Source organism: Diprion similis, chromosome 6, assembly GCF_021155765.1.
Source record: "Diprion similis isolate iyDipSimi1 chromosome 6, iyDipSimi1.1, whole genome shotgun sequence".
NCBI lineage: Eukaryota > Metazoa > Arthropoda > Insecta > Hymenoptera > Diprionidae > Diprion > Diprion similis.
The window spans coordinates 23,531,024-23,541,691 of NC_060110.1; the positions used below are offsets into that span (position 1 = coordinate 23,531,024).

Consider the following 10,668-nt stretch of genomic DNA (forward strand, 5'->3'; position numbering starts at 1 on the left):
AGGGCGATGCCTGCATATAGACCAGCTGTCTGGCAGCCAGACGTATTCACTAATCCCCTTTTTTCCACCCAGTGAATTTTTACCTGCTGACTGCAGTGAAAGAGGGAGCTTCCCTCTAATCTTGTACGTCAAAAATAGAAAATAACCTCACAGCCAGCCCCTGTTTTCGGGATTAACAATAAAACCAACTGAATTAAAAAATCATGCGATTTAATTGAAGTTGCACCTTAATTTTCTTGATCATGTTTTCCATAATACTTACTGGAAAAATATGCATAAAATAATTACTCTTTTTAGCATTATCGTTATTACTATACAATAACCGAGACACGGCTGGATTCTGAGTTTTTACTAAGCTATTTCAGACTTGCATGATCCACGAACAAGCAGAATTAAACAGTACTGCGTCTAGGTGAGGTTGGATCTGTCAACGCAGCGTCAGTGCAATAGTAGGTTTAATAGAAAATTGTCTGAAAATAACACGAAGCAGTAGTAGGCATATAACAAGTTGTAAATCTGGGGAATTTAAGGTCATGCGGAACACCGCAGTGCCTAATTGAGTCAATCTACGGCAGCGTGGTCCGTGTCCGTGTAGGCCACGCTCTATTGTTATAGTTATTCGTAATATACTCGTATACGGTTTATGGGCAACTGAGGCCAGCTCTGCACGAGGTTCTAAACGCCCACGCATCCTTTGCACTCTTCCATGTAAAAGCTGACTCCGGTTTTGATTTTGTATCCACGAGTGCCGGCTCTCTCCGAACAGCGAATTCAACTGTTTTCCAAAATTAACATCTTTGAATTCCATGGGAAATAGTTCATCGAGCATGACAATGCATCTCAATTTTTCAGAGGCAAGTTGCATAATACAATCACCAAAAAGTCTCTGCATTTTTCTCGACAAGCAGAAAAGGAAATTGGAAAATTGAAACATTACGGAGAAAGCAGATGATTCGACGCATGCCCTGTTGCGGTCAAATGTTTCTACTAAGCTAGTATGCAGGCACATACGTGTACCGTAAGGATCTATACTCATCTATAGATATACCTATACGGAATACGTAGTTCGTGGGCGTCGGTTTCGGCCTGCGCGAACGCCGCGGTTTTTACCAACCGTACAAAGTCCCTAGACGCCTCCCCAGCAGCGTCGTTAATGTTTTTCTCCTCCTTTTGGTTTACCTTTATTTTTCATAGCTCAACATCATAATACATGCGAGGTATTACGTGTCGTCACCACACGCTACGCGTAAGGACATAACCGACGGCGTCTGAGGCTGCAGGCTCCTCTCATGATGAATAACTAGCTCTCGCCTGCAGCGAAAAATCCAATTAAACCTAATTAGAATGCGAGCTTGGATGGAATGTGTTGCTCGGATTGTATTCTTATTACTGAAATTATCATTCACGAATATATATGTATACATATGCAAGAACATATTCACGGTAAAACCATTTTTTCTCGACGTGGTCGAGGCTCAGCGACGATTTATGGATCGATGTGTAAAACCTACGCTGTGGTGCATTCGTCAGCTGCAGTAAACGGAGGCCGGGTTCTTGCCTGCGACGTATTAGGAATAGCTGACAAAGAAATAAGTAATAAATAAACGAAGAAATGAAAACACAGAAAAACTAGAGTCATGCTGTTTTTTCGACCAAAATGTACGACGGTGTTCGAACACCACCTGCACGAAGGACGGTAGATATTGGTCGTATCGAGCTTACTATCTTCTAGCTAGGCATTGAAATCGCATTAGATAAACTGAAGTCAGCGCCGCATTTGGCGTATCGGTAACGAATTTCTGAGGAGATAATGAAAACACTACGTGCAGCTTGGGCAGTGTGCAAGTGGGCTCGAACGCTTGGGTGAATTTAGGTGAGGTTGGCAGGACTGAGTGACGTCGACCGACCTTATACGGGTGGACCAATGAAAAGCCGGCGTAGGGCGTTGCTCTCCCCCACTTTCTCGCCCGTTCGAGGCTTGAAAATCTGTAACGGGCGCCGGTGCCACCGCATTCGCATAAACGCTTCTCGGCTCTCGCGACGCGTACGAGCTTTCAGTTGTCAAGTAACAAGAGTTAGAGGCAAACCACCAGATCAACATGAGGGAGATCGTTCACATCCAGGCCGGTCAGTGCGGAAACCAAATTGGAGCTAAGGTGAGTCTATTATTCGTTTGATAAAATACACATTTTTTTGACAAGCTTTTCAGGGGTTCTGTAGCCGTAACGAGACGGAAAAAATTCATTAGTCTCTTCTTTGTTCGCAACTACTCGGAGATCGAGGTCTTGGTTGAAACTGCTCAGTGTTTATACACCGCGACAAATTTCCCCCAGTGCATGCCTCTGTGAAGTGAATTACAATTATCGGAGATACGCGCGTTCGAAATTCCGTGAGAAAGTGGACGAGACTCGGAACTCGGCAGTAGCGACTGAGAAGCTACGAGAAAGAATCGATTCGGGTATGAGAGTATAGGTATGCCGGCCGGTCGGCGTCCGACTTTTTCCACACGTAAAGGAGAATCTTGACGAGACGAAAGTAGAATTTATACGCGTTAGACGCCGCGGTTTGCCGATAGCCTCACAAAGTCAACATTAATTCGTCCCTAGCAACAGATCTTATCTAGAATTCCGTCGCCGGCAAGTGTATTGTAACGTAAATGTACCATCTTTCTCTCTGCTCCCCCCTTTCGCCGCGACTGTTGAGTTGGCTGTCATGGCGACAGCGCCGGCCGGCGTAACGGTTTTTTTTCGAACATCCTCGGGTCGAACGTTCGCGTTCAACTGCTCGTTGGGAGAGGTTAGAATCTGCTGCGGTCGCTTACTTATCCCGTGCATTTTCGCAGCCGAGCTGAGTTGCATCAATTCGTCACGTTCGATCGGCTATTGGCAATATGCATGGATTTGGGACAGGGTGTGGCTGAGGTGCGGATGCGACATTGCAGCATCGAGCGGCTGCGCACGCATCTCTTGTACCGTATGAGCGTCTCCTGCCACCGCGCTCCCCTAATGTAGAACGTGGACGCTGTTGCGGAGAGCAGGAGAGAGAAAAAAGGAAGAAAAAAGAGATAAAATTGAGGAGCGAGCGAGAAGGAATACCGGCAGAGGCGTTAGTTCGTGCACAGGATCGTTCTGCCCGCGCTCTCTCGTTCGCTTGTTTCTTCGATCGCTGACAAAATAGCGTTTAGAACTAGTTTCAAGCTGGCTTACCTTCGGCGTTTGACCGTCGTATTTGAACTGTTCTATCTCTCTTGTTTATTAATTTAGCTGTATTTTAACAAGTGGCGTCCAAGGACGATGTAGGCATGTATTTGTTGGATGAAAAATTTAATTCCGATAATGATATAAAATTTGTAAATTTATTTACGAAGGCATTCCTCCGTCATTTTTTATGAAATAAAAGATGGGAGCGAAAAAAAAAACGACAACCTAGCAGCGCGAGACGGAGTCACGTCATCGTTACCAAGTACAGGATTCAGAATAGTAAATTTTAGTACAAGGCCATCCAGCCTTGAGTCAGTGAACAGAATGTATACACGTCGTTTATTGAAGAAGCCTAAGGAGTTGGCTATCCGAATGTTCAATTTTATCGATTTTTATTAGCCTTGATTGTAATTTTTATCGAACTTAGACGAGCCACTCTGAGTCGTTTTCTTACAAAAAACACGCAATGCTTGCTCTGTCGGTTCTTATACTGCACACAACTCGGAAGTTCTTTCTCCATGTGAAATTTTGCCTGCGTTCCTCGGAGCAGCTGGTTATTGAGGACAAAGAAGTGCCAGGTGTTAGACGCAGAGGGTTCCATTTTCCGTTAGCTACTATCCTGACTGAAAACGTCTGCCTGTTTCACAGATCGCACGTACAGGGCTCCTGATATGAATTTATTGTTAGATTGACGTTTATTATCGAAGGGTCGTTATTTCGGTCTTGATAGCTAATCGGTCGATGCATCGATAAAATGATGAACTAGTTATTTTGAACTAGATATATTTGCTATCAGCTTGACAAATTCCTCTATTATAAAGCTCTAAAAATATTGCCCAAGGTGTTATTATTATGTCGTCCAATTAGCTGTTCCAAAGGTCGATGTCATTCCAGTGAGAAATTGAAATTGGGTGAAATGTAATCTGTCTCATATATGCATAATACTTTGATTTTCATCCTATAAAGCAGGAATTAAAATCGTCACAAGTAATTGCTGTACGGAAAATAAATATAATTGCATTTATTTTAACAATTTCACGACCTTTGTAGCTGCTTATCATACCATGTTCGTTCCTTAGTTGACTGGCACGGTTTGCGCCACTTGTGTATTTCTTTTTGCACTCTATTCAGAGCCATATATGCAGTCATAGGCATTGCGTAATAATGATGGCGAAATATTGGGTGGCAAGAGGAGATAAAGTTCACCTGGACCCTGATGCTAATTACCTGTTATGGCAATATGGGCATGATCATCATTTCTATATATAGCGGTGACATTGGTGACTCATGTCTACTTTATTATTCCCGGACTGTAGAGGGGATGACGTCCCACCGCACGATGCTCATATATGGTCAGCCATTAGGCTGCATAACTTGTTACCTAATACGAAATTCATAAGAAATTGCCTCGTTTTGGTTGAGCAATGGATTTAAAAGGCAAATACAAAATAAGCAGAAAAGAAACGAAAACACAGTTATCCCAGTGACCCGATTGATCCATAATGTTTTTTGCATTCTTGGCTTTCGTTCACCACTAAATTCCTACCTCTGAACCTCTTTCGGTTCTATTTATATTCGCAAAATTAATATTTATCCTGCGCGAAACTGCTGCCCGACCGCTGCATTTCCCGATTAGTCCGAGTTATGCTTTACCGGTGTCGTTGAACTCCTGCTACTCGAAGATGCTCCGTTGTTGCTCAGTCGAGTGTGTCTGATTGGCTAGTTGGCTGCCTGGCTCTCGAGCGGATGAATAAATCACTAATTAAATTTAATTTGCCGTTCGCCATAAGCCCCTTAGTATTTTCCCTGTTATTTGCATTTATGAAAATACACAAGGCTGTGTAATTTTCTTTAATGTAATTCCACACTCGCTAGATTACTCTTATTGTTAGTTGAACCATATCGGTTGCGGCGATGCCGATGATTATTGTTTTTATTGCTGGGGGAAGAGTTTTATTTTGATACGGAATTTTCAATCCAATATTTGAATAATAATTTTTTTGTAAAACTATTCAAAGATAAATAATGAATTTATAGACACAAGTGTTTGATAATTTACGGAGGTTTGACTGGTTTGAAGAAAAAAAAATTCGTGTTTGTTACACGTGATATAAGCTTAGATAAGATAAAAAAAAATGCATCAATCGACTGAAGCTATATGTTTGATTTCAGTTTTGGGAAATAATCAGTGACGAGCATGGAATTGACCCGACCGGCGCCTACCATGGAGACTCTGATCTTCAGCTGGAGAGGATCAACGTCTACTACAATGAGGCGTCAGGAGGAAAATACGTCCCTCGTGCGATCCTTGTTGATTTGGAGCCTGGTACCATGGACTCCGTTCGCTCGGGACCATTCGGTCAGATCTTCCGACCGGACAACTTCGTTTTCGGTCAGAGCGGTGCCGGAAACAACTGGGCGAAGGGTCACTACACCGAGGGCGCTGAGCTGGTGGACTCAGTTTTGGACGTAGTGAGGAAGGAGGCCGAGAGCTGCGATTGCCTGCAAGGTTTCCAGCTGACGCACTCTCTTGGAGGCGGAACCGGATCGGGAATGGGCACCCTGCTGATCTCAAAGATCCGCGAGGAATACCCCGACAGAATAATGAACACCTACTCGGTCGTACCGTCGCCAAAAGTGTCCGACACCGTAGTCGAGCCCTACAACGCCACCCTCTCAGTCCACCAGCTGGTAGAAAACACCGACGAGACATACTGCATCGACAACGAAGCGCTGTACGACATCTGCTTCCGCACCTTGAAACTCTCGACCCCGACGTACGGTGACCTCAACCATCTAGTGTCCCTCACAATGTCCGGAGTTACGACCTGCCTCAGATTCCCGGGTCAGCTCAACGCCGATCTCCGCAAACTCGCCGTCAACATGGTTCCGTTCCCTCGTCTCCACTTCTTCATGCCCGGTTTCGCTCCCCTCACATCTCGCGGTAGCCAGCAGTACCGTGCGTTATCGGTACCCGAACTCACCCAGCAGATGTTCGACGCCAAGAACATGATGGCCGCTTGTGACCCACGTCACGGAAGGTACCTCACAGTCGCCGCGATATTCCGAGGAAGGATGTCGATGAAGGAAGTAGACGAGCAAATGCTGAACATCCAGAACAAGAACAGCTCGTACTTCGTCGAATGGATTCCCAACAACGTCAAGACTGCAGTGTGCGACATCCCGCCCCGTGGTCTTAAGATGTCGGCGACCTTCATCGGCAACTCGACTGCCATCCAGGAACTGTTCAAGCGAATTTCCGAACAGTTCACCGCCATGTTCAGGAGGAAGGCTTTCCTCCATTGGTACACAGGCGAGGGTATGGACGAGATGGAATTCACCGAGGCTGAGTCTAACATGAACGACTTGGTGTCCGAGTACCAACAGTACCAAGAAGCCACCGCTGACGAGGACGCCGAGTTTGACGAGGAACAGGAAGCCGAAGTTGACGAGAACTAAAGCGTCGCCCTGGCCTTAGACACCCTAATCCCACCCATCCCTTCTCCCCTAAAAGCTTATTTTTCATTTTTTACTTCTCCTCTTATCGTCATTATAAATTTTTATTTTCCTTTCACATCTTCCCCCTTACCTGTTATTATTATTGTTTTTTTCTTCGCTATTCTTCTATATACCGACTCGTTTGTTATCACACAACCATGACAGCAGCCAGGACGCGCCGCGCTTTACTACCTTCATCGGTTTTCTCCCAACTTCCCCCTTGTCTTATCGCCCCTGTTCACACCTGTACACAACACCTGTATAAAAAAAACCCATATATACGTACGATGGGTTTTTTTTTATGTAACTGTTCGGCGGAATGTTTTCTGTAAAGATCGACGACGCTTCTTGAGAGAGACAGAGAAAGCGTTTGTTTTTTTTTAATGTTCTTTTTTTCTCATCGTTGAAAAAAAAATAACAATAATTTTCATAATAAAGACATCATTACAAATAATAATTAAATAATTGTCTTTTTTTGAAGGTTGCATTATTTTCTCAATTCTTTCGTCTTTACAATTTATATACAAAACGTTTAACGTATAGCAAAAAAGACAGGCGCGCTTGTCAGCCAGCTTTATTAATATTGGAAAAAAGGTCCTTTTCTATTTGGTATATTAGTTGTACGTATAAATATATTGTATATTTCTCTGTTGTAAAAACCAGCAACACATTCCGAATAAAACTATATAGGTATCGTTACTACCGTGTAACAAAGACTGACGCCTTGTGTTTTGTACTTTTCTCTTCGTCTTCTTCATAAGTTTTTTTTTCATAAATATTTTAAATTCTGGTTGCTTTAGCGCGTCTTGTATTTACCACCCTACAATTGTAGTATCATCAGCGAGATTGCCACAATCTTATAATAAATTATTACAAAATAAAAAATACATTTTATTAACACGTAATTATTATACATTATTAATCATAGTAATAAGTTACTATCCCGTTCTTCGTACCTATTCCCCAACTACGCACAAAGTAATCTTACAAATCCTTAATGTACGTTTCATCCAATTAGATAATAATTATTTAATTCAACCATCACTTCCTTTTCGTACAAACACTCTTCTCGGTGCTACCAGACGCAATTTTCTTATCGTTTTTCTTTATTTTACAATGCAGAAATATATCAAAATAGGAACACGTGTTGCTGCTAACTGCGTTTCTACAATACTATAAGCGAAAAGTCTTGCGGTTTTATTCTCGATGATCATACGACCTTAAGTCTTTATTAAAATTTCTTCGAGTATGCATTATTTCATATTTCTTACCTTTCCGCCTTCAGCATGAACCAGAAAATTGTCAACTATAATGCGCAATTCCATAAAGACTTTTGAGATCTGAGCAGTGAACTACGGCAGTCAAAATCCGGATCAGCAATAATAATTTATCGAAATATGTAAGTATTGAAAGAAATTCATTATCAAATATTTCATATTTTAATTAAATAAAATGTGATTCTAGGAAATATGAATTTCGGAAAACAAATGAGTAAGCCTTCTGCATGCATAGTTGAAGACCAGTAGTATAATTGCTGTAAGTAAAAGAATTTTTGTTCGATCAATACAATTATGCATATAATTTAGGATATTTCGATTATTATATTTCCAACGCAACGAGTTGTCTCCGACGTTAATAACATCCAATGTTTACTAGGCAACATGATTCGGTGATTGTTATACGTACACCAACTGCAGCAAACTACCTGCAAAATCCAAAAATCGCCGATGACGACCTGAGATTTATTTAGTTTAACTTTCTATATTACATGGGCACTGCGATATAGGCATTGAGATGGTCATAAATCATATTAGTGAAAACTTTTTTGCGATGATTTAGAATTAAATCCACCAATAGTGGTTATTGAATTATTGGCGCTTGAAATTACTTACTGAATCAACGTTCAAATTACTTAGGAAATATGTAGAATTATTGTAAGTTGATTGAAGTTAATTGGAATCAATTAGAGGGATAGTAGGTTTTGGTAGCCTTTGGAAATCTTTGGAAGTCACTTGTACATCCAAAATCGAAGTAAATAGCCCCTCGGTATACAGTTCTTGCGTCAAGCTACTCGGAAATCCGTCCACTTTTCACGTGGATAGCAGTCGACAACGGTTCTGTAAGGGTATAAAATTTTAATGGTACGAATGTGTGGCACTTTAATTGAAGTTTATTTAACCTTGGTGGCTTAGCACCTGACGATACGAATGCCAAGTTCACGTTTCATTATTCACCTAATTAAAAAGTTAGTGAAGTTAAGGGTATAATAGCAATTCCAATTGAAAAAATTTTATCGAGGAATGTTCCACGTCAAGAATTCATCATCAAAGTTAGATGAATTATGGTGACAGTTGTTTTTTTGCGATTTGAAATGCTTAACTGTTTTTTCAAAATAAAAGCAATAAGGATTTCTCAAAAAAATTATAGTATCTAGGTTTACATTCGAATGTCGATAAAAACTCTGCCGTCGACATGCGTCTGGAAGCTGCTTATCCGTATACAGGCACGTTGCACAAGTTGCAGACAATTAGGAGTTCTGACGTTGGCGGTATTTTACGTACTAGAATTATTCTCACATCGATATTCAATTAGATAGATAACGACCGCTTGAATTGTGAACAATTAAAATGCTAGATTAAGAAATATTTTCTGAGAAAATGACGATGATGGATCTAAATCTCTGCAAAAAATATAGGGACAATTGCTGTTATAGTGTATTTTGACGAAGTTTAGCTGTCCTTCCATCATACTTTTATAACTCACTCATTTCCTTAGACAATTGAATTAAGTTAGCTTAAGACGATAAAAATCTATAATTCTAAATGTTGAAACTATTGACAGCGAAGCTAGTTCTCAGCGTCACGAATTGGAATCGTGAAATTTCGCATAATATACAACGTCTCCAAGTGAACGTGCGAAAGTCTTTTATACGTTGTCTGGACTAGCACTGAGCTCGCGTACGGTTGTTAATGTCTCATGAAATTCTTCACGATCCAGTTCTCCGTTTGGGCAATGTAATACGAGACAAGACACGTGTGTAGCGTCGGTTCATATCCGCGGCTACATTACTTTATCTCGTCTAATTAATCAGACGATTAAACCATATTATTACGGAGATACGATCTCCTCAGTTATCCTCTGATTCTTTTCTCATGTCAAGGAGTCGGTTTTATTGCCACAACCAGCCGTGGCTCGAGGAGATAACGAACCCGCAGTTTAAATTTATCAAGATAAACTCGCGTGCCCCACTCAACTGATGTATGTCTCATTTTTTTTCTCACTTTTTCCTTTTTGGGGAATATCCTCATTTTTCCCTCTCGCGGAGGCAGGAAATCCTCAAATCCCGGTGTAATGTGATAAAATTGAATTTTATCTTCACAGACGCAATAAGAGCACAGCTGCGATCCGGAGTCAGTGTCCTGAATCACATCGAAAGCGAGAATGGCGAACGCGAGGGAATATTTATAGATGTTTTCCCTCGCTTCGATTCTCTTTGCGGTAGCCACGTATTGTTGGAAGTTAGATAAATCGCAGGAGGCTACGGATTAGGCGAAATCGTGACCGTTCAGCCGTGACTTCGACCTTGGGATCGTTCAGAAAAAGACTGGATACATGTGGATCTGGTTTTGACGACTCAATTAAATGATGATTTCAATTTTTAGCGTTCGTTATCAAAGTTGACGCGTGGACAAAATGCTCCGCATTCAAGGGTGTCATGATTTCTATGTATGACAAAACGCGCGAATTACGAACTGATCTCATCACCTGACACTCATCTTTCATCTTAGTTACCTTACCGCGATCTACGTAAAAATAACACAAGGAGGTGCTTGCATAATAAGGAGGAAACGATCATCGAAGGTTTCGATTCACTGCATCGACCTTGTATGGTTATATTGATTAAATTATGGTTTCACTGGGTATTATTAGCTGTAGCTAACCAACTGATACTCATTGTCAGCAGGCTGTT

At 41.5% G+C, this 10,668-nt stretch overlaps 1 protein-coding gene across 1 annotated transcript; it reads left to right on the plus strand.

Moving 5' to 3' along the window:
• Window positions 1–1,997: 1,997 nt before the first annotated feature.
• Window positions 1,998–7,603, plus strand: LOC124407558 (tubulin beta-1 chain). Its single transcript, XM_046883807.1, has 2 exons — window positions 1,998–2,156; window positions 5,373–7,603. Exons 1-2 carry the CDS (start codon window positions 2,100–2,102, stop codon window positions 6,657–6,659), a joined length of 1,344 nt encoding a protein of 447 aa, XP_046739763.1. The 5' UTR covers window positions 1,998–2,099; the 3' UTR covers window positions 6,660–7,603.
• Window positions 7,604–10,668: the final 3,065 nt, after the last annotated feature.

Bases quoted from the DNA above. Each gene is read 5' to 3' on its own strand.
- LOC124407558 (XM_046883807.1), top strand. From the start codon at position 2,100: ATGAGGGAGATCGTTCACATCCAGGCCGGTCAGTGCGGAAACCAAATT. The intron at 2,157-5,372 runs GTGAGTCTATTA...GTTTGATTTCAG, and splicing joins GAAACCAAATTGGAGCTAAG to TTTTGGGAAATAATCAGTGA.